The 24,741-nt window shown below is 43.4% G+C and overlaps 1 protein-coding gene across 4 annotated transcripts in view; it reads left to right on the top strand.

Annotated features, from left to right (window-relative positions):
• Positions 1-20,284, top strand: part of RNPC3 (RNA binding region (RNP1, RRM) containing 3) — a 38,143-nt gene extending 17,859 nt beyond the window's left edge. The window contains exons 13-15 of one of the 4 annotated variants that reach the window (XM_073356869.1): positions 355-487; positions 1,182-1,254; positions 20,205-20,284. In XM_073356869.1, the coding sequence (XP_073212970.1) occupies positions 355-487; positions 1,182-1,241 (193 nt within the window). In that variant the 3' untranslated portion in view covers positions 1,242-1,254; positions 20,205-20,284. Of the gene's footprint in view, positions 1-354; positions 488-1,181; positions 1,255-3,983; positions 5,193-20,204 lie in introns of those variants that run through there. The other 3 variants (XM_073356867.1, XM_073356866.1, XM_073356870.1) reach the window with 3 other exon arrangements.
• The last annotated feature ends 4,457 nt before the right edge of the window (positions 20,285-24,741 follow it).

Below are 24,741 nucleotides of genomic sequence, written 5' to 3'. Positions count from 1 at the left end.
CCCGAATTCCAGTTTCTGGTATCGCTGGATTGGCCAAAGTGTACAGCATTGTAATGATTGAAGTCCTAGGTGCTTGTTCATCTGTTAAATGTTTGGTTGTATATGCGGTATTTGTTGTAGTAGTACAGCAACTTGCTGTCCTGCCTTCTAATGGTGATTTTTGACAAATTGCTAGTATATTTTTCCAGACAAACTTATCAGTGTCTCATGACATAACCCTGTCTGTACCAGAATGTAGGCATCGCTGCCACTTCCATTTGCTCCTCAACTTTCTGCATGTGACGTTTTATGCCGATTGTAAATTGTGGTGGTGAGGAGGTAAACCTTTCATCCCTTTCCCAATTTTATTTCTAGGTTTGATATACGTTTGATGAAAGAAGGTCGCATGAAAGGACAGGCTTTTATTGGCCTCCCTAATGAAAAATCTGCTACCAAAGCCTTAAAAGAAGTAAATGGATATGTTTTGTTTGAAAAGCCCATGGTGGTTGTATCCTTTTCTGAACATTTTCATTTTAGTGTCTTTTAAATTTAGGTCAGTTACTGAGATTCTTGCTTCCTATCTTACAAACTCAATGTATTTCATAAATAACTATAGAAAAGAATAGATATTTCTTAAAATAAAATCACCACTTATGTCTTTGTCCTGCAAGCACTTATGCATGTGCTACCTCACTCACATAAGTAGCCCCACTGACTAAAGTTATGCAAGTGTGTAAGTGTAAGTGTTTGTTTGCAGAATAAGGGGCATTATGTGGAAGATTCTGACTCACTCTTAAACTCTTTACAAATCAACAAGCTGTTCCTTTCCAAAGTTTATATTCAGGTTTAAAAAAAAAAAGTGATGTAACAAGTTTAAATTCAGAGGTGGGTTTTTTAGTTAATATATGCCAATTAAATCCTGGATCACACAGCAAATAATCCACTTTTTAACTGCATATAAGTGTTGTGGTGGGGAAGTAGTTCCATTTGATTTGAAGAAACGGTAAGTGTAGCTTCATGTGACTGGAGTAAGAGGTAAAGTTGGATTGAGTACATACATATTATGTATACGTTCAAAACATTCATTCTCCAAAGTTTTATTTACCTTCTAGTGAATTAGTATTTCTCTGCTCATTGATTCTGGCTTCCTGCTAACAATTATCACTTATACTTTGGACTTGTAGTCCTTAACAAAACCTTAGCAATTTGCACGATCTGCTAGACCAAAACAGGATTCCAAAGAAGAGAAAAGAAAAAGATAGAACAAATCTAAAGGTAAGTAGATTTAGTGAGAAAGGAAAGAGAACATTCAGACTGATTTTAAAAAAAACAAGTCAATTATTTGAGCACATAGTGGGGGTTGGGGAGAATTCCACAAAGGAAATCTATCAGGAAGCCAGTATGCAAGGAGGCTGTCAGTTTTGACTTATGTTAACATTTCACTTCTCCCTTTTAGAATCATAGAGCCTATATCCCAGTCCTCAAGTTGTAGTACTGATGTGTGTTGACATTCAGTCCTCAAACCAACAAAGAAAAGTGGGGGTGAGATGGGCGGGAGTTTTGAAGAAACTTGGCCATTGACCCTGCAGTTAAATTTAAGGGATTGTGGTACATAGGAGAGAGTAGGATGCTGCCAGTCTAACAGCTCAGGATCATACTCCAGCAGGGTATATGCCCCAGAAGCAATAACCGCTTCAGTGCTATAACCCCATAAATAGTACTCTAGTTTCCTTGCTGGCATCTCCCAAGGAGTCTTTGCTTTGGTGACCCTATGTTTAATAGGTGGGATCTGTGCATCATTGCAGGTCTCTTTTAAGCCTTGTTTGTCTAGGAAATAGCATGGTGTTAGAAAATGTTTTAGCTAATGTGATGTTAAACAAGATTTTTCCTTTCTATGGACATGGACAGTTGTGATTAAAAATGTGTTTCCTGATTCTGGTTATCCCTAGGATCTCTGTCCACACTGCCAACAAAAGCATATTTAGCATCATGTTAGTTTGAAAAGATGTTCCTATTTCCTAGTATAGATGAGGTCTTAATTTGAGTGTATCTGAGAAAATATCTCCAAAAAGTGAAAATATCTCCAGAAAGTTCTTAAGTTTAAATTTGTTGTCTATTGATAATTGTTAGTTGAAATGAAATTAGCTTCAATGTTGCTGTTTCTGATGGAAAAATAACAGCACATTTTCTTAAAATTGATTTGAGATGCTCAGCACTGCTGTCACTAATGAAGTATTTATTAAAATAGACATTTTATTGTAGATGTCTTGTGTCCGCTGGAGGCCATGCTATTTAACCTATATATTGCCTTCAACGGTATTTCTAATGTTTTTGAATTGTTGATAAGACACCCTCTGAAACTTCTGGCTTGTGCAATATTGAGATGGTGTGTAGTCTACTTTTGAATAAGCTTTGGTTCCATTTGGCAAAGTTAGCTGTTTGATTTTATCAAATTAAAAACAAATGCTGTTCACAGGTATTTTCTTACATGGGTTAAAAAGAAACAAAGAAATAAAACTTGGTTAAATTATTCTAAAAGGGATAAAGGCACAAATAAGCTTTGTTTTGAGATCTGTTCCCTGTTGTTTCTTTATTGAATTATTCCATTGTTTTAAGGTTATTTTATGTAGTGTGACAAGTGCAGAAAAAAACAAAAAAGATATTCTTTGAATGGATGTTGGCAACCATTAATTTTAAACACTGAAAAAAAAATGTACTATAATTGAATTCTAGTCTTCCCAATTTATTCCTTGTGTTTAAAAAAAAAAAAAAGTCACTAATCCAGTTTCTGACTACACTAACAAGTTTCAATTGGCATTCAGATTATATAAACAGAAAAGACTAGACCTTGGTTTGGTTGCTAATCATGTTTTTAACAGTCAATTCAGAGTTAGTACTTTGGAGTCAGCTGTCATACTTGCATGAGCTTTATTTACAATGTAAAAGGATTAGATTTGCAGTTAGCAAATTAAAAGTCTAATAAACTGAGTTAAAATCAAAACCTGCATTTAAACCCAGCCTTTTGTATCTAAGTATCATGGAATACATAACACTGTTGTGTGTACAATTGGCCACTACAGAACTCGGGCAAAGTGGCACAGTGGAGGGCTGAGTTTCATTAACTTTGAATTGTTTTGCTTTTGCTAAAGAATAACAAACATGAACCCTAATTTTATTTGAATATATTTTCTTCTGTCGTTGCCAAGAGCCAATATGACTTGAGGTACACTAGCTTTTGATGCAAAATAATGGTTTCTATGATATGAAATCTGGAGATTCAGGTTTATAAGTACATTTTGTAAATCAAGTAAAATAAAAATACTGTAAAATGTGAATTGTATACACAGCAAATGTAAATTGATACACCCATACTATTTAAGTGTCACTTTATATGGCACTTCATTAGTGTCAGATTTTATTAAACTGTGAAAATAGCTAAATTTATTGGACAGTAGTTATTCAAGTATTACTACTTTCTGCTTTATGAAGATACTGTAATGCACATGCCTTCCCAGAAGATGAAAAATATACAGTTTTGACTTTTCATTGACTGGAATTTCCCTTTCCCATCACTAACTAATGTTTTCATGAACAGTTGGGTGCACAGTTCTGATACAAATAAAATGGCAGCTATATGAGAGAGCATGGAAGAAGTTAATGTTGCAAAGGTTACTGGCTCCCGTGAGAGGGGTAGCCTAAAAGACTGCATTGGATGGAAGCATGATTTAAAAAAGAAAAAAAAAAGCTGATGGAAAAACAGAACCTTATGTAAAATGCAGACCACTGAATGAATGGGACAGTAAATGCTGACATTTTCCTAATAGTTCCTCGATTTGTAAAGAGCCTCACTTGCTTATGGGAGTGGAGCTCTCACTAATTTGCAGATAAGGGATCAAAACAGCTATATTTTATTGAACAATCTTGTAATAGGTAGTAAAAAAGTTTTGTAAATGCAATACTGAGAATCAAGTAAAATTAAACCACATTCTGCTGTTCTTCTTTAGAAACATTCCTGCGTAAATACTGCAGTAATACTGTCATGCAGAGTGTATCCTTTCTTGTTGTATCCTTTTTTGTGCAATGTTTTCCATAGCACTCAAATACCTCAAAGTTCTCTTTTAGTGTAGGTGCGGGGAGGAATTTACTCTCTTTTTTTACAATTTTGTAAATCTCTGTTAAAATAAGTAAGATACTTAAAAAATTATAAAGGGAACTTTTTCAGGGAGAAAGTTAGTGAATCAGGTCACTTATTTACTTAAAGCGACACCATGAACGTTTCTAGTCTCAAAATGTGACCTTTCCTCCCTGTTCCTTCTCTGAATTCATAAATTCTTTATTTTATGGGCCAGATCCTGAATTGATGTAAATTGGCCTTGTTCCATTGACTTCAGTGGAGCTATGCTGACTTATATCAGCTGAGGAGCTGGCCCTAGATATTCCTTTTTAAAAAATAGCAACACCACACTGTGTTAGAATGTTTCAGTTTTGATGGGGTGGTTATAAGCAGAAAACAATCCTTGACGTTGTCTTTTTAAGTAATACATTCATTTAATGACAGTTTGTGTCCCAGTTTATGGGACGCAACCTGTACTTAGTTTCTCTTATAACACTTTCCTTTTTTTAGAATAGAGAACAGAAAATCTAGCAATGTCTCATAATGAAGTAATGAAGACTGAAGCTAAACTTTATTCATTGCTACCTTTGTTTCCCACTTTCTGGTAGTGTTTTGTGGCAACTAATCTATAATTTTCTTGGGGGTTTTGTATTACAGCATTCTGAGATTAACCTTTTTTTAAATGTAATATAAACTAATACATGCTGTGTGTAGTAAGCCAAATTTAGCTGGCTCAGACATGATTCACTAATTTTCTGTATCTTACGATCTTTCAACTTTCCAGTTAAGCTTCTGACAACTGAACACAGTAATTTTTCCAGTCATTTATACTTTTAACATGCCTTTATAATGTTCCAGGTTCCTTTTGTGTTCCATCTCTTTCAAATGTTACCAAGCCATGGGAAGAAGCAATGTGATCAACAGGACTATTGAACAGTGCGTAGTAGCATTTCAAATGTTTTTAAAACAAGACTTAATTCTCTTCATTCTTAAAGGTTCCAAATGCTTTTAAACACATTGTAGCCTATCAGACAGATATATGAAAAATGTATATTAGTCGGCTTGTTAAGTCTCTAATAAATTATTCCTTTTCCCTTCACTTTGCGTTATACTTGCTCTTTTTTTTTTTTTGAGATGAGGTGTTTACCTCTTACAGAAACACAATACTGAATTATTTTACATCTTTATGCCTCAGAGCTTTAATGTCAGAAGACACATTCATAGGTGCCAGGGTGAATGATGTTTTCTTCCTGCCTTGAGGATATTGATGTGCTCTCTGAAAGTAAAAATGGGCATAAGAATCAATTTTAGTGTATCAGGAATTCTTGTTTTGCCTTGGAAACAGTACTGAACTAATACCCTAGTATTGTGTTGGGGGCACAGTACCATCAGAGATTTTTTCATTCAAATGAACGTGAGTTGCTTCTGGTCATTCATTCTTGGATCGAGAATTACACAGGTATGACCAATGTCAACAAGGTAGGGACCTTTATCTACAAACACACATGAATAGTATCAAGTCCAAAGAGGCCCCAGTCCTGATTGAGGCCTCTGGACATTACCATAAGATAAATACCAAACAATAATTTTAAACACTGCTAAGCCAAGGGAACAATGTAGGCTAGCATTCTTACTCTCTCGTTGAAGCAGCAGTGCTATAAATCAATGCTTTAGGCCAGTGGTTCTCAAACTTTTTTTTTTTTGTGTGGACCACTTGAAAATCGTTGAGGGTCTCAGTAAACCACTTCATGATCTTTCCAAATGTTGTTTGTACCGATAGCTAACTATTGTAAAGCACTTTGGATAAAAGCACTATATTAAAAAAAAAAACCCTTAATTAACGTTTTTTTATTCTACGAATAAAAACACACAACTCATATTCTAATATCAGTATTCTTACCTTTCTAATGCGATGGATGTGCCCTCTCTCCCCCACACCGCTATAGCCACAGATCTGAGGCTGGGAAAGAGGGCCGTCTCTCCCCGGCAGCTGCAGCCCCGGAGCTGGGGAAAGTCTCCTCTTTCTCTGGCCGCTGCAGCCTTGCACGTTCCAAATTTCCCCCAAGGCCACCACCTCCTCTTACATGGCCACCACTACCTTCTCCAGGGTCAAGGCACCTAATTAGTGGAACCAGGCCTGCATGGCTCCACTAATTAGGTGCATGGCCCTTCATTCTCTTGTATGTGCTGCCCAGGCACACACCTTAGAGGGAACTATCCGTGGACCACCTGAATGGAGCTCATGGACCACTGTTTGAGAACTTCTGCTTTAGGCTATCTGAAAGTATGAGACACTAATTTTCAGAACTGTAGCGAAGCCAAGCAGTTTTATATATTCTAAAATCCATGTGGGAAAGACTATGTAACTGTGCTTAATTGGCAGTGAAATACAAATATTTTGAGGAGCAATAAACCTTACCATCAAATCCAGAGCTAGTACTTTGTAAGGCAGGTGGAAGGGGGATATAGACCTCTCTTGTCCGCTCTCCAGTAGCAACAGGGGAAAGAAAGATCACTCTTAGTACTTACTCATTACTATTTAAACCTGTGCAATACATCTACATTCTTTCTTCAGTGAAACCTGATTTTATCATTTAAAATACTTTCATATGAGTTCTTGAGTTTAAGAAACCCCACTTGTTATATTCTTTAATGCCGACACTATAGAGGTGTGTATGTGGGGAGGTTAAGATGACTTGCATCAAAACTTTTAACATTGCGTTAACACCTTAAACAGCACACCAGCCAAATAATCATAAGAGTTCTCTTTATTTTGAGTACAGCTTATGGAGATGGAACACTAGCACAAGCTGTGAACAGATATTTTAGAAAACTAACCTGTTGACACAAAAGAGCAGGGAGTTTTGACTTTTTTATAGTCTATCAAATAATTCTTTAGTATAACTAAGATGACTAAAACTAAGACACACCCTCATGATGCTAAAAAGTGTTTTTTCCTGCTCACTAGCGTAAATAAAAAAGCTAGTTCTCGTATGTTGGTTTATGTCTGAAGTTTAGCAAGCAAACAAAATAACTTGTTAATTGAAGTTGGTTAGTTATACTGTCGAGTTAAAGCCACATCACAAGTTAAGTTACTCGATTTTGCTAAAGAAAAGCAGAATAACCTACAGGAACAAGTGTTGAGGTACCCATTATATCAACTTCTCAAACTTAGCTTTGACTCATCATCCACACTTGAGAAGTAAGTGATGCACCTGCCATGCCTCCACAGTCCATGAGTAATGTCTCTCTCTTTCTGCCCTTTTTTACCAACCAACCAACCCACCGAAGCCATGGTGCTTCTGTTATGTCTAAGGTCTTTTAACACTTAAGCCTTGACTTCAAAAGCTTGCTAAATTACTAAATTGTGAGAGCAGCCATGCTACAAAAACAGCTCAGGTTACACAGAATGATTTGATTAACAGCTCAGAGTTACAGCTGAAGACTGTAGCTTTGTCCCCACTGCATTATTATTAGCTCATGCTTCAGTAGTACTTAAGCATCTACCCACTACCCATGTCAGACAATCTAGCTCGAATTTAAAGCACCAGATAACTCAAGCTAGAGATTTGTGTGTGTGTGTGTAGATTTGGGAGTTGGGTTAGAGGCAACTCTAGTTATACCTTGAGCTAACACTGCAGTGAAGACAAGCCATTAGAGAAAATTTTCTTTGAGTTTCTAGCCCATATGTTTATAAACAAAAGCTTAAGTTCTGCAGACACTGATGAGTACTCATCAGATGTACTGAAACAGAATCTGTAAATACCAGCTCAATCTTATCATACTTTCTAGTCTTGCCATATCCCCTCCCTACTTGGGAAAGAGTTTTTATCTCCCGTGTATGATTTTAAAAGGATTAAATGCCTTGAGCCTTAACACCTTTTAAATTATCCCTTTTTAGCAAGGCATGAGAGGATGTTTCCCAGACAGTGTGTAAATATAAAATGTAAAGTTCACTCACCTTTAGTAACGAATGGCTTATAAAAATAACAAAGCTTAAATTACACTTAAATCTACTCAGTACAATGTACACCATTTAGATATAGTTACCTATCACTATTTTTCAAGCAGATGCCAGGCTATAACAGTAAAGCACTTGGCTAATTCTCAGAATAGATGTGCTTGAATAAAGTACTCCTGAAGGTTTCTATTAAGGTCTTCTAGCACAAAAGTCCTTGATGCATCATCAGGAACTTGGGACATCAGAAAGTACATTTTCTATACAGTGTAAATCTAAAGCTTGGCCAGATTCTTGGGAATGACTTGATCATTCTGTGCCACATTGAATCTGCCTGTAGAGCAAGTGTATCCAGTCCTCAGAAGGTCACTTGAACCCATGGTAAGTCTAATCATTTTCCTTGAAAAGAGAGCCTTGAAATTAATGCAAATGGATTGTTGTGGTTAAATGGAAAATGCATGCAGCTTGGCTGCACTTCTGCTGCAGGAGACTAGAGTTCTTAAAGAGCATTTGCACCCGAAATCAGTTTATTTTTGTGGTATATCCCAAAGAATCATCTAACTAAATGTCCCTTGAATTTAAAGCTAGCCTCATGTGAAGTGTATGCTGATAGCACGTGAGGAGGAAGAGACCTCCAGTAGTTACAGCAGATCTACTCTGTAAAGAATCAAAAAGAACACCTTCAACTTCCCATCCCACAGCTAGAGCTCACAAGAAAACACTGGCCACCTCCACTGCTGTGAGAAACAGCTGCCACTCACGGAGCCGCTTAGAGAAGATTCTGAGATACTGTTGGGTGTAGAGGTACTGAGGTGGAGGGTGGAAAGACTGAAGGGTTCGTCGGGGAAGATTACAGAATGGGTTTGGGTGAGGACGGGTTAGGGAATGGGACTCTTTCCAGGGAATTGCTGATAGGCAAAAAAATTGTAGCAGAGCCCCTTTTGCGAGGATATCGCTGTGGCTTTGGTGAATTTGTTCCTTCATTTTCATTTTAATGGTGGGAGTGGTGTATTTTCCCCCAAAGAATTTCAAGAAAGGGTGGGGTAAGTATTTTCACTACTAATAACACAAATGTTTAGAAAGATTTATGGGATTCCTCTCCCCCCACCTTAAAAAAAATCCATTCCTGGTTTGGGGGAAGGGGGTTGGGTTTTTTTCCCCAGACACAAGGTTTCTTTCAAGGAAACTTGTGGTGTGCCTTACCTCCCACTGTTTTGTTTTTTAAGGTCCTCTTTGAAGTAGTTTGTTACTAGTATTCTCATAGCAGCACACATTTAGCAAACAAATTGCTCAGGTAATGCTTAGGCTTTTTCCTCTTTGGTGGCACTCTTCTCAGTTTCTGAAACTGGATCCAGTTTGGGTTTGTGTGACAGTGCACAAATGTTTATCCTAGCCCTGGAGCTCTAGTAGTTTTCATCCTGAAGAAAACATTTCTCTACTCCAGCTGCAGTTATCTTAGTGATAGGATGAACTCCACTCTCGTATGGAGAAGACAGTGTGGCAAGAGTAAAATAGGCTGGTCTATGGAAGACAATATTGGTTGGTCCACCAGTACCACTTCCTGTCATACCTAGATATTCTTTGAAAGGGACTGAATTCCTTAATGAGTTGTCCTGGCATCCTTAGTCTGTCTAACTGACAGGATCACAATACAAAGCAGAATGTAGTCAGGCTACTGAACAGATGAAGTATAAAGCAACAAACGCAGTTTACAATGTTTTAAAATCTCTCTGCTGTATTCCCTGGCACACACATTGCTTCTACATGTTCTGCCAAACAGCCAAAATCTGACAGAATAAAACATTATTCCAGATTCCTAAGGAATCAATAAGATGGAAGCAAGATGGTGATACATAACAAGAAACAAAACAAATCCCCATTGATCCCTTTTTCAAATCTCAAGAATCAAGACAGGGCCCATTGCTCAGCAAATGGTTTGAATTTGAAAACAAAGTTATTTTTTAAAAAAAATTCACATGTGCCTTTGATTTATTGTGGTGTTTAAAAACAACCAAACAAACGTACCTCCTAAACAAAATACATGTTAAATAGTTTTTAAACAAAACTGAATTGTTAAATCAATAGCCCAAATAGACCATTAGAGGGCAGCATTCAGAGACTTATGATTACTAACAGTAGTTTCAAGAAGCAGTCCTGGCAGGCATCGGAGGAATGGATTCTATCTACTGCTCCTTTATAGACAGAAAGGTCTGCCATATCATAGTCATATGGTATTGCCATCAGTCTACTTCATACTGCAGAATGCTGAGATGGTTGTAATACAGCAGGAAAACTACTGAAAATGCCATCAATCAGTCAAAAATGTATGTCTTCAGATCTGCTTTGTATTTATTTTAGTGAAATAGTATTATAATGAATTTGCTCATTTCTTGTATTTACAGGAAAAGACCTACACAGGGCTATGGTTGATAAAACTTCCTAACAAGAACTTTTATTTAGAGATACCTTTATTTAAGGAGACAGGTAATAGTCAGTTGAGAGCAATTCTAAGAAGAACCAACAGATTGCATGGGATTTAAATTACTTCCCTCTGAGGCAATCAAAGATTTTTTGATATGCTTATCAGAGATAACAAGCCTGGTTGTAATCTCACACTTGAATGCAACTGAGTTAGTCCTTGTCTGTACAATTGAGTTACACCTCTATAAAACTCGTGTGAGAAAACAATCAGGCCCAATAGATGGATTCTGAGAATAAAGTGGTATCAACTGGTGTCCACTGTGCCAAAGGGATCAAACAAAAGCGGGACTACAGTATGATATAAAAGCTTTGAAGAAGTCCCAGTTTTATGCTATATTCTAGTTCATTAAACCACACCTAGATAAGTTAATCATAAAAGAAGCACAACACATCGTAGTGATTCCTCTTCCAAACTGAGAAAGAATCTATAATTGCATCCCTAACTGCTTTTCTTCTTCGAGTTCTTGCTCATGTCAATTCCATTCTAGGTGTGTGGGTACCCACGTGCACAGTTGTCAGAGACTTTTGTCTTGGTGGTATCAGTAGGGTCAGCTGTGGCACCCCTTGGAGTGCCACCCTCATGAGTCGGTATATTAGGCGCTGCCCGCCCTCTCAGTTCCTTGTTACTGCCGGTGACGATTGGTTGGAGCACCTTGTCTTGCAGATCGCAAGAGCATTAGCAGTTCTTTACAATCTTTGTTATCTTCTCTGTGCACAGTTTGTAGGTACTTAGTTAGCCATTCAGTTAAGTGTTAAGTTAGTTGGTAGTTAGAGTCTTGGCTGGGACTTCGTCCTAGAGCGAAGCATGCCTTGCTGTCCGAGCTTCAAACCATGTTCGTCAAGCAGCAGGCTGATGCCTATCAGTGACCTCTACGACTGCTGCTTGAAGTGTTTGGGGGAGTCCCATAGGAAGAACAAGTGTCAAATCTGTAAAAACGTTCGACCTAGAACCCAAAAGGAGCAGGATATCCATTTGAGGGTCCTCCTCATGGAGGCTGTGCTTCATCCTGCATCGGAGCTCTCCCACTCGGGCTGGGGCAGAGAGTTGGGGTGCAGGAATGTGAGGATGCTGGCTGGGGGTGAGGGCTCTGGGGTTGGGCCAGGGATGAGGGGTTTGGGGTGCAGGAGCGTGCTCTGGGGCTACAGTCAGCAGAGAGGACTCCCTGCAGCTCTTTCTCCCCCTCCCCCCGCAGCAACTGGGCTGGGGGAGAGGCACCTCTCCCTGCCGTGGCAGCTCCAGGGCTGGGACCGCAGGATATACACCCCTCCCCTGGGTACTTGTTGGGACACATGATGGCCTGCACTTGTGTGGTCCAGCATATGCTGCTCCGCCTCAGGCCCTTGCAGGTGTTGCTGGCGTCGGTCTACGTCCCCAACAGACACAGCCTGGACTGGGTGATCTGGATTCCGAACTGCATACTGTTGTCACTCAGCTGGTGGCAGGATCCTACATTAGTGTTGGCAGGAGTCCCCTTTGCGACTACTTCCCCGTCGGTGACACTCGTCTCCAATGCATTGCATCTGGGGTGGGGGAGTCTACCCGGGCAATCTCAGCACACAAGGTTATTGATCCAGTCATGATCGATCCCTCCATATCAACGTCAGAGAGCTCAGACTTTTTCGCCTGACCAGTCAAGCCTTCCTACCTCACATGTAAACAAAGCGGTCCAATTACTAATGGACAACACAGCAGCTATGTTTTATATCAACAAGCAAGACAGCGCCAGATTGTCTTTCCTTTGCCAGGAAGCCCTCAGGTTCTGGGAACTGCAGCACGACCTTCATCTTGTGACCACTCACCTCCCTGGGGCCAAGAACACTTTGGCAGATCGCCTCAGCAGGACCTTCTCATCTCGCCACGAGTGGCCCCTCCATCTGGGAGGGATCAGCTTCATCTTCCGTAAATGGGGAACTCCCCAGGTGGACCTGTTTGTGTCCAAACAGAACAGGAAATGCCATGTTTTCTGCTCAATTTGAGGAATCAACAGGAGCTCCCTGTCAGATGCTTTTCTGCTGCCATGGTCGGGAGCTCTGTTTTACGCCTACCCCCTCTCCCCCGCCCCACTTCCGTTAATTCAGAGTTCTCATGAAGATCAAGCAGGACAGGGTGAAGGTGATCTTCATAGCACTGGCTTGGCCGTGCCAGCACTGGTTAAGCACACTGCTGGACGTCTCGGTGGCCGCTCCATTACGACTGCTGCTCCAACCGGACCTACTGTCAAAAAACCATGGCAGTCTGGAGACCTGGAGACACTGCAACTGACGGTTTGGCTGCCGCATGGTTGAATGTTTTGGAGCGGCAGTGTCCAACATGTCCTGTTGGGCAGTAGAAAGCCCTCCACCAAAGCAACCTACCTTGCCAAATGGAAGCGGTTCGCCTGCTGAATGTCGCATAAAGGCATTCAGCCCAAGCAAGCGTCGCTGCAGTTAATCCTGGACTACCTTCTGCATCTCAAGCTCCAAGGCCTGTCCCTTCATCTATCAAGGTCCATTTGGCAGTTATCTCGGCCTTCCATTCCCCCCTCGAGGGTAGGTCAGTTTTGGCCCAGGACATGAGGGTCAGTTTCCTCAAGGGCCTCGAGCACCTTTACCCGCACATCAAGGACCCTGTTCCTCCGTGGGACCTGAATCTGGTGCTGTTGTGGCTCCTGAGTCCCCACTTCAAGTCTCTTGCTTCCTGATCTCTCCATCACCTGTCCTGGAAGATCATGTTCCTGGTCGCAATAACATCTACCCACTGGGTCTCCGAGATTAGGGCACTCACCTCAGAACTGCCCTATATCATAGAATCATAGAATATCAGGGTTGGAAGGGACCCCAGAAGGTCATCTAGTCCACCCCCCTGCTCGAAGCAGGACCAATTCCCAGTTAAATCATCCCAGCCAAGGCTTTGTCAAGCCTGACCTTAAAAACCTCTAAGGAAGGAGATTCTACCACCTCCCTAGGTAACGCATTCCAGTGTTTCACCACCCTCTTAGTGAAAAAGTTTTTCCTAATATCCAATCTAAACCTCCCCCACTGCAACTTGAGACCATTACTCCTCGTTCTGTCATCTGCTACCATTGAGAACAGTCTAGAGCCATCCTCTTTGGAACCCCCTTTCAGGTAGTTGAAAGCAGCTATCAAATCCCCCCTCATTCTTCTCTTCTGCAGGCTAAACAATCCCAGCTCCCTCAGCCTCTCCTCATAAGTCATGTGTTCCAGACCCCTAATCATTTTTGTTGCCCTTCGCTGGACTCTCTCCAATTTATCCACATCCTTCTTGTAGTGTGGGGCCCAAAACTGGACACAGTACTCCAGATGAGGCCTCACCAATGTCGAATAGAGGGGAACGATCACGTCCCTCGATCTGCTCGCTATGCCCCTACTTATACATCCCAAAATGCCATTGGCCTTCTTGGCAACAAGGGCACACTGCTGACTCATATCCAGCTTCTCGTCCACTGTCACCCCTAGGTCCTTTTCCGCAGAACTGCTGCCTAGCCATTCGGTCCCTAGTCTGTAGCTGTGCATTGGGTTCTTCCGTCCTAAGTGCAGGACCCTGCACTTATCCTTATTGAACCTCATCAGATTTCTTTTGGCCCAATCCTCCAATTTGTCTAGGTCCTTCTGTATCCTATCCTATCCCTCCCCTCCAGCGTATCTATTGTATGGTCTTTTACAAAGACACAGTCCAGATGAGGCAACACCCAGCCTTCCTGCCCAAGGTGGCCTCTCAGTTTCATACAAGCCAGGATATTTTCTTACCTGTCTTTTTTTCAAAGCCGCGTATGTCAGAGGTGTAGCATAGGCTGAATTCCCTAGACATCAGGTGGGCACTAGCCTTCTGCATTGAAAGGACAAAGCCATTCTGCAAAACAACGTGGCCGACAGAATGAAAGGTCGCCCAGTGTCTGCTCAAAGAATTTCTTCTTGGATCACCACCAGCATTCTCTATTGCTATGATCACGCAAAGGTGCAACCCCCGGCGATTGTAACTGCCCACTCGACCAGGGTGCAGGCCTCTTTGGCAGCCTTTCTGGCCCAAATGCCTATCCAGGACATCAGTAGGGCGGCCACCTAGTCATCTGTCCATACGTTAACGTCCCACTATGCACTTATCCAGCAGGCCCTGGACGATGCTAGCTTCGGTAGAGCAGTACTGCAAGCCGCCAAACGGTGAAATCCCAGCCCACCTCCGAGGATACTGCTTGTGAGTCACCTAGAATGGAATCAACATGAGCAAGCACTTGAAGAACAACAGTTACCTGTCTTTTGTAACTGTTCTGTGAGATGTGTTGCTCATGTCCATTCCATTACCTGCCCTCCTACCCATCTGTCAGAGGTGCCAACAGGAAGGAACTGTGAGGGTGTAACGTCGGCGACGCCTAATATACAGGCGCATAAGTGCGGCACTCAACACGGTACCATAGCTGACCCTACTGATACCAATAAGGCAAAAGTCTCCAACTGCGCACGTGGATGCGCACATACCTGGAATAGAATGGACATGAGTAACACATCTCGAAGAGCAACAGTTGCAAAAGGTAGGTAACCGTTTTTTCTTTGTTACTCAAAGTGATATTCTATTAAATACTAGGGTCGCTTGTTTTAATCCAAGACAGATGACCATTGCATTCTTAGATTTGCTCTGAATTGAAGGGGGAGAGTGCCTACCTAGCACTATTTAAAGCTTGGAAATTTACAAACTGAATTACAACAGCTTTCTACAATTAAATACAAAAACTAAGTTAAGAAGGAAGTTTGGAATGCCAATTTTATGTTTCCAGAGCATCTGTAACTCTCTTAGGCCTTGTCTACACTACAGGGGAAATTCGATCTAAGCTACGCAATATGAGTTCTGTGAATAGCATAATTCAAATGGATGTAACTTAGACCTACTTACCTCTGGATCCACACTACGCGATGTCAGTGGGAGATGCTCTCCTGTCGACTCCCCCTACTCGATCTGGTGGAGTGCAGGAGTCGACGAGAGAGTGATCTGCGGTCGATTTAGCGGGACTTCACTGGACCCGCTAAATTGACCGCCAATGTATCGAACATCAATCCCCCAGTAAGTGTAGACAAGTGTAGACTATATAGTATTTTGCTGCCTTCTATTTTTTTTGTTTTGTTTTTGTTTGCATACACATTGTTTCAAAGTAATTACTTTGTAGGAACCACAACTTTGAATTTGTGTATATCAGACAATAAGAAAATGTCAGTTGAGTGTTTGAGCATATTTGAATAAGCAGGTGACATATTGTATGTGAGTGAGGTACCATGGGCTGCTAACCTAGTTCAGCATCTGTTTCCCCACACACACTTTTGTTTGTTTATTTTAAGGCTGACTGGATTTTCACTAACTCTGTTGGTGTTTTCAGGGGAGTGAATCGGAGGCTTGTTCCCCTAACTTGTCACCTGTGGGAAATTGACTAGCGCTCTCTAGAGATTTCAGGAAGAAGTCGATGAGATTGTTCAGAGGGTCAGCCCTGGGCCTGCTCCTCCATGCTGTAGCAGCAGGATGTATGTGCTCCTCTGTGTAGTATTCTGCTCTTTGAATACTGAAAACACACTGTGACGCAGACTCTAGGATCCTGTGCGGTGAGAGGATCCCAGAGCTCAGGCTGCAGCCCAAGCACAAACATCTACACTACAATTAAACAGCCCTTTTTCCTGAGCCTGAGTCAGCTTGCATGGGCCAGCTTCCAGTCTAGTTGCAGTGTGTAGATATGTAGTCAGGGTGCACTGAAGGATTTCACAATCACCATCATTAATTGATCTGGCTTTACTGCAAGCTAATCTTCCACCTCATCTCAAAGAAATAGAAAACCTGTGCAATGGATCCTCCTTTCAAGCATTAACTGAACTGGGTGAAAATAAGATCAAAGTTTATATTCAGCTTGCTATTTCATATGGTCTTATTCATTTTACCTATATGATTACTCACTTTACGATGGACAAAAACATGTAACTGTTCTCTTGGAGTTAGGACAGTATAACCAATCATTGTCACAGCCAGCACACACACACACATTAAATAGCCAGTCAATGCTTTAACCTCACTCTTGATTGCTAGGATTGCATGTACATGTGCAACTCACAGTTATGGTGTGAATGTAATGACAAACTTAACTTTAAAATCAGATTGCATTGTATCTGATTGTAGAATTGCCTGGCTTTTCTAGCAGTGATGTTTCAGACAAAGTGTGATTCACGTGGCCAGGAAAGAAAAAGATTCCAAATGCCATAATTCTGCCAATCATGTAAACTGCTTCTGTCCTCTCCAGAGAAAATCAAAGGTTCAGTGACTTGATCACAGGTTCTCCCTCTTTGGTACACACAGTCTCCTCCAATCAGGGAACAGAAACAATACTATGTGGTCAAGCAGTCCTAGCACACAATGATGAATCTACAAACCACAGTTCATATACAATTCCTAGGCTGAAACTTGTTCATAAACTACCCAACAGTTAGCCCATTTTTCTGCTTATAAACTGATTTTCATGCTAAATTTGTCAAGTGATTCATTCAAAATAGCTCAGTTCCCAATTATGATTGTGAATTACAATAACAGCTGATGGCAACAGGATCTGGCAGCAGAAGCTGCGCTGTATAAACTGGCACACTTTGCAGTTGAACAAGTTCCAAAGAATACAACTACACAGAAAGGGTGAGGTAGTTCTGCCTCACTTGTATTTTATTCAAGCAAAGGGAGGGTTGTTATGTAGATGACATTTTTTCTTGCCATTTTAGATAGACCCTTTCCTATTCTGCTAATTTGTTTGATGTCTGTAACATGATGTGGTTCTCAGCAGCATTTTCCAACCAGCGTTGTTTACAAGTGAAGTCTGTGTGACTGGGGCTGCAGAAATCCTGAAGACTAAGTCTTCCCAAAAAACACATGCTGCACTGAGCTGAGTGTAAAAGAGCCTGTCCTGTTTTTCAACCTTCATTGTGGACCACCTCCATATTGGACCTCCCTTTCAAACATCACCAGAGCTGAACAAAAGTCAAGTCAATGTTTATTTTTATCTTGCTACTTCAGATGTGAACCTTAGGGCTGGTCTACACTGGCAAGTTTCTGAGCAGTAAAGCCACTTTTTGCACTCAAACTGCAGACGGGTACATACTGCCAAGCCACTTCGTGAGCAGAAACTCCTCAATTGGAGCGCTGCAAAAAAAAAAAACCACCTCGAGGAGAGTCGTCAGGCTGTTTGCGCAATGGCTCCAGTGCTCTATTGCCAGTGTAGACACTTGATTGCTTTCTGTGCTGTAATTGGCCTCCGGAGCTGTCCCATAATGCCTCGAGTGACCGCTCTGCTCGTTGTTTTGAACTTGGCTGCCCTGGAGACATACGCCCCTCCACTTTCAAAGCACCATTTCTGACAGCCATTGTGTGCTGTGCTGATCTGCTCCGGGACACAAAGCAAACCATTAATGTGGAATGCTCGTGCTGTTGAACACAGAGGCAGGTGTCTGTGTGTGAGAGAGAGATTGCTGTGCAGAGAGCCCGGGGAGGGAGGCAGGGGCTGATGTCAGGGTTTCCCCCTCCCCCACCTCAGGACTGGTTGCTTCCTGCCATTGTCTGAACTTACAAGACAGCATGCTCTCTCTCATACACACACACTCTCTCTCTCTCTCTCTCTTTTCGCCCACCCCCACTTCAGCTGAAAAGCAGCTGGCAATGTATTAGGATGCCCATGGAAGATGGGACTGAGAAAACTGAATCATGTGATGCTGTGCCTGCCCCATGAGGCATTGCAAACCCTTCCCAAAGCACCCTGTGGCCAGTTGCACAGTGGGATAGCTACCACAGTGTGCTGCTGTCTTTGCCATTGCAAGAGCTGCTAATGTGGATGCGCTTCAGTGTCACAAGGAGCACAGTGTGGACAGGCAACAGCACTTTAATTCCAGCATTTTAATAAAAGTGGTATAACTTGTGGTGCAGAAACTTGCCAGTGTAGACATATCCTTAGTTCCTTTCTCTGCCCTCCTCTAGCCCAATACTCAGTCCTGAATGTATATGTTGACTTCCTTCCTTCATAAAGAACAGCTATTCAGCTTCTTTTCTCCGAATTTTTAGGTCTTGAACCAAAGGGCTTGGCTACACTTGTGAGTTAGAAGGCATTAAAGGAGCTCCGGGCACCCTAGCTCACTACCCGTCCACACTGGCAAGGCACGTAGAGCGCCCGGACTCCGCGGCTAGAGCACTCCTGCTACTCCACCTTGGAGAGTGGAATAATGCTTGATGCGCCCCCACTGGAGCGCCGCAGCACCAGTGTGGACGCCCTGGTCTGTTAGTGCACTCTGATTGGCCTCCAGAAGTGTCCCACAATGCCTGTTCTAGCCACTCTGGTCATCACATTTTGAACTCTACTGCCCTGCCCTCAGGTGACCAACCTTCAGACCTGCCCTTTAAATTCTCTGGGAATTTTGAAAATCCCCTTCCTGTTTGCTCAGCCAGGCATGGAGTGCTCTCAGCGAATCTTTCCAGGTGATCATGCCTCCACACGCCAGGCAATCCCCAGTATGGACCAATGGTGAGGTGCTGGACCTCATCAGTGTTTGGGGGGAGGAAGCTGTCAGGTCCCAGCTGCACTCCAGCCATAGGAATTATGATACCTTTGGGCAGATATCAAGAGACGTGATGGAAAGGGGCCATGACTGGGACGCTCTGCAGTGCAGGTTTAAAGTGAAGAAGCTGCAAAATGTCTACCACAAAGCCCACGAGGCAAACCACTGCTCTGGTGCTGCCTCTGCGACCTGCCGTTTCTACAAAGAGCTGGATGCGATACTTGGGGGTGACCTCACCTCCACTCCGAATACCACCATAGACACTTCAGAGCCCAGTGCAACAAGGCAGAAGGAGAAGAAGGAGGAGCAAAGCAGGAGCGAGGGTGCTGAGGCAGAGGAAGACACCCCGGCATCCCTAGATGCATGCAGCCAGGAGCTGTTCTTAAGCCAGAAGGAAGGTAGCCAGTTGCAGCAGCCAGTGCTTGGGGAAGGACAAACACCAGAGGAGGTTCCCAGTAAGCGGCTTTTATTTTGGGAAGGAAGTTATTCGGTGCGAGCTCTTGGGGAGAGAAGGGTTAGGGCTGCATGCATGCGTAGATGTGGAATAGGGTGTTGATGTGCTCTCTCACATCGCAGTAATCAGCCTCAGTGATTTCTTCAAAGGTCTCATCCAGAAGTTTAGCAATGCGCTTGCGCAGGTTTCTTGGGAGAGCTACTGTGGTCCTTGTCCCAGTTGGGTAACATGTCCACACCACTGTGCCGTGATGGGTGGGGGGGACCATTGCTGCACACAGGCAAGCAGCATATGGGCCCAGGTGGAAGCTGTATTATAGTAGAAGACCCTCCCTTGCTTCCCAGGTCACCCTCAGCAGCGAGATATCTTCCAGGACGAACTGCTGTGGAAAATGTGGGGACAGTGTTCCGTATAGGGGCCCCCTGCCACTGTTGGCTCTCCCCAAGACACAGAAACCCAGAGGACAGTACAGCCATGAAGCAATCAGTCACGCTTGTGCTTACTCACCATTTTGGGGCTCCCGTGGGTTATGTGTGCTCGCTTTGGGACGGGCAAATTATGCTATTGTGTAGACTGTGCTTGCCCTTAAGTACAGGGGAATCATTGTTCTGTCTGGTGTGAACAATGCTGCCTCTGTTAAGTGTTGCATTTTGCCTTTACAGATGCAACCTTGAGATCTCAGTTGTCCATGTTATCACCAGCCAAAAGACTCCAAAGATACAGAAAGAGGCCACGTAGAAGCAAGGAAGACATTTTGCATGAAGTAATGCAGCATTCAAGTAATGAAAATCAGAAAGTGCAGGAATGGCAGGACAGTGAAAGGAGGATCCGCCAGCAGACTGAGGAGCGCTGGCACAAAAGCACTGTGCTCCGGCAGCAAAGCACGGATCAGCTGATAAGCATATGGAGCACCAAGCGGACTCTATCCCCATCTCCATGCAGTATAGCCATCCTGAAGTGAAGCACTCATTGCACAGCATTCCAGACAGGAAGTCTGAGTATGAGAACAGGACATACGCAAATCAGTGATTGTACCGTTCCTCACCCTACCCCCTTGCCCTTTCTGTTTCCCAAGCAGTTGTGTTTCTTTTTAATAAATTAATTTTCTTTTCAATAAATAGATTTTTTTGGCTTTGAAAACATTCTTTATTATTGCATAAAGTAAAAGATACCTTATCCCAGGAAAGAAACAGGCACTGCAAGTCATTGTAGCAAATACAGATTCCTACTAACATTTGAACCACTGCACTTCACTCCCGTGCAGGGCACCAGACATTACTGGTGGTTTTCAGCCTCAAATTGCTCCCTCAAGGCATCCCTAATCCTTGCAGCTCCACACTGGGCCCCTCTACTAGTCATGCTCTCTGGCTGTTCAAATTCAGCCTCCAGGTCTTGAACCTCCGAGTTCCATGCCTGAGTGAATTGTTCACCCTTCCCTTCACAAATGTTATGGAGGGTACAGCATGCGGATATAACCACAGGGATGCTGTCATCGGCCAGGTTCAGCTTCCCATACAGAAAGTGCCAACGATGCTTTAATTGGCCAAAAGCACACTCCGCAGACATTCTGCACTGGCTCAGCCTGTTGTTGAACTGCTGTTATACCAATAAAATAAAAACCAGCAGGATCTTATTAAAGGGAATAAGAAAAATGCCACATTTATTGTGAATACAGAAAGAATCATAGTAAGCAGTTAGTTATAGCTATAACATTCCATTTAATTTCATATTTATTCACACATTCATTCACACACACACACACGCACACAGAGGTTCTGCAAGGTTGTTATCATAGTTACCAGCCTTAGAGTTGCTCATGCCAAGCCACTAGCCAGGTGGCCTGGACACGAGGAGGGAGCAGGGCCTTGTCAGATGCACATCTGGTGCTCCTGGAAGTTGGTTTGCAGAAACAGACCCCAAAGTTCTCAGTTTCTAGACTCCATTTTTATAGGTATTTCTTCCTATGCCAGTCTTTGGGAATTGCTTCATCATGCTGTTGCTGAATCAATCAGCAGATGGCACATTCCTGACGGCTCTGTGCTACCAGATGTTATCTTCGGCTCTCCCTTCTTGAGGCTGTTGGGTAGATTCCAGTCTGCCCTCTGGGGGTCATCTGGTTGTCTTCATTCTGCGCATTCTTCAACCGATCTATACTGAACTCCTAGGCTGGCACCTCCCTGATTATTCATTTATTATCCACACCAAGCATCCATCCACATACATCCTCTATCTTTATTTTAATCACAATTGTTAACAAAGCGAGATAAATACAACAAGAGGGTGGGGGAGTCTCTGTGTGTTGTTTCTGTTGTTACAAAGTATCGCTTTGAGTCTCTCTCTGTGTGAGTAGTTGTTACAACGTATTGCTTTGAGAACAGACTCTGTCTTAGGATGTACTAACACAATTAGCAGCTTGCAAGTTTCATACAGAGAGGGGAGAAACAGTAAAACCAAGAGACCAAAAACCAAGAGACCTTTTAATTAGTAATACCCTGGAATTTAAACTATGGGGAGTCAAACTCATGTGTGATTTTAATACAGAACTTCTTTAATATGATCCAACACCGCTCCTTGCTGCTGTCAAGGCTCCCTGTGGAGGGTTTCATGAGCCACGGCATTAAAGGGTAAGCAGGGTCTCCAAGGATCACAATTGGCATTTCGACTTCCCCTACGGTGATCTTCTGGTCTGGGAAAAAAGTTCTGGCTTGCAGCTTCCTGAACAGTCCAGTGTTCCAAAAGATGCATGCGTCATGCAACTTTCCAGGCCAGCCTGTGTTAATGTCAATGAAACGCCCACAGTGATCCACAAGCGCCTGGAGAACCATAGAGAAATACCCCTTCCGATTAATGTACTCGGAGGCTAGGTGGGCTGGTGCCAGAATTGGAATATGTGTGCCATCTATCTCCCCTCTGCAGTTAGGGAAACCCATTTGTGCAAAGTCATCCACAATGTCATGCATGTTACCCAGAGACACGGTTCTTCTGAGCAGGATGTGATTAATGACCCTGCAAACTTGCATCAACATGATTCCAACTGTCGACTTTCCCACTCCAAACTGGTTAGCAACCGATCGGTAGCTGTCTGGAGTTGCCAGCTTCCAGATTGCAATAGCCACCCACTTCTCCACTGTCAGACCAACTCTCAATCTCTTGTCCTTGCGCCGCAGGGTGGGGGCAAGCTCCTCATACAGTCTCATGAAAGTGGCTTTTCTCATCCGAAAGTTCTGCAGCCACTGTTCGTCATCCCAGACTTGCATGATGATGTGATCCCACCACTCAGTGCTTGTTTCCCGAGCCCAAAAGCAGCATGTCCGTGAATGCCACAAGCAAACTCGTGTCATATGCATTACTCAAGTCGATATCGCTGGAGCCCTCACTGTCACTTTGGATGATAAGGAATAACTCAACTGCCAAATGTGACGTGCTGACGAGACTCGTCAGCACATTCCTCAGCAGTTTGGGCTCCATTCCCACAGTCCGAAAAGGAAGACAGAGTGCGCAGTACAAAAAACGTTGAAAGATGGTGCCAAATGTGGACGGATGCACAGGGATTGTTGGGATGTGAACTGATGCATCACAGGGCGTTGGGACAGGACCCAGAATGCCCCGCACCCCCTGCCCTCTTCCCACAAGCCACAGCGCCAGAATGGGAAGAGGTGCTCTGTGGGATAGCTGCCCATAATGCACTGCTCCCAGTGCTGCTGCAAGTGCCGCAAACATGCCACACCAGTGCGCTTGCAGCTGTCAGTGTGGACGGACTGCAGCGCTTTCCCTATTGTGCTCTCCAAAGGCCAGTTTAATTCAAAGCGCTCTACATTTGCAAGTGTAGCCATGCCCCAAGAAAAGCAGTTCAACTCCCTGTCTATAACACAGGGTGGGCAAACTTTTTGGCCCAAGGGCCACATCAGTATTGCGAAACTGTATGGAGGGCCAGGTAGGGAAGGTTGTGCCTCCCCAAACAGCCTGGCCCTCGCCCCCTGTCTACCACTTCCCGCCCCCTCAGAACCCGACCCATCCAACCTCCCCCTGGAATCCCACCCTCTATCCAACCCCTGACAGGCCCCCAGGACTCCCACACCCCTATCCCAACCCCCCTGTTCCCTGTCTCCTGACCGGCCCCTCCCCTGCAGAACTTCTGCCCCATCCAACTGTCCCCTGTTCCCTGACTGCCTCCATGGGACCCCTTGCCCCTTATCCTGCCCTGCTCCCTTACCATGCCGCTCAGAGAGACAGGAGCTTGCAGCCATGCGGCCCGGCCAGAGCTAGCAACACCGCCCAGAGGCTGCGGGGGAGGGGAGACAGCAGGGGAGGGGCTGGGAGCTCAAGGGCCCAGCAGGATGTTCCCGTGGGCCATAGTTTGCTCACCTCTGTTATAACAGATATTTATCATCTTATAGGAAATGTGTACAAGTTAACCTAATTCAACTGTCCTACTATCACTGCTACAAAAGGAGAGGCTAAAAGCTGGGCTTCGGGCAACCTCCAATCTGTTAGGCTCTACATCCTTGTTGTGATTGGAGAAAAGAGCCCAGGTTGTTTTCACAGAGGCATTTCAAGAGATCCCAGAATTTTGACAAACCCACCGTTTAGGGAACATGTTTAGGGACTCTTTATTTTAAACGAGGTCTGGAAACTGAGGACTAAAAGCTGGTTGGCCCTTGCTTGGCTGCACAAAATAATAAGGAGCTTTACAAAGTGTGGAGCTGTGCTACATTCAGAGCTAAGTAACATGAAGTTACTGCACCCAGGAGAGCATAGCACTCCAAAGGTGTGGGAGAGTAGGTAGCCGTGGCTCTGGCCTCACTATGTGCCAGCCTGGAGAACTGGTTAAGCCACACAGTGGTGGGGACTATGCTGAACCTGTTAAATGGGTGAAGCACTTTCTGCTAGCTCTCCTTTTGTACTAGGGAGCTAAGAGGGATAGCACAACACAGCTCCACACCACTCCCGGCCCAGGACTGGGCATGAATGACATAAGCTACCCTGAGAAACTGGTATTTTGTACATTTAATACATCATTTTGCTCTATCAAGCTGCAGCACAGATGGATGTCAAATATTTAGTATTTCTGGTTCCAACCCACTAAAAAACTACAGCTCTGAGAGACCCTCAGAGATTAGGATTTAGCTGCATTATCTGATGCTGTGTTCAAGTCTGGTTTTGACAATAAGTATTTGTTCACACACACATCACAGTCCT

This window comes from Lepidochelys kempii, chromosome 8 (assembly GCF_965140285.1).
Source record: "Lepidochelys kempii isolate rLepKem1 chromosome 8, rLepKem1.hap1, whole genome shotgun sequence".
In the NCBI taxonomy this organism is placed as follows: Eukaryota; Metazoa; Chordata; order Testudines; family Cheloniidae; genus Lepidochelys; species Lepidochelys kempii.
Note: the sequence above shows the minus strand (reverse complement) of the source record. Positions and strands in the feature narration are given on the sequence as shown.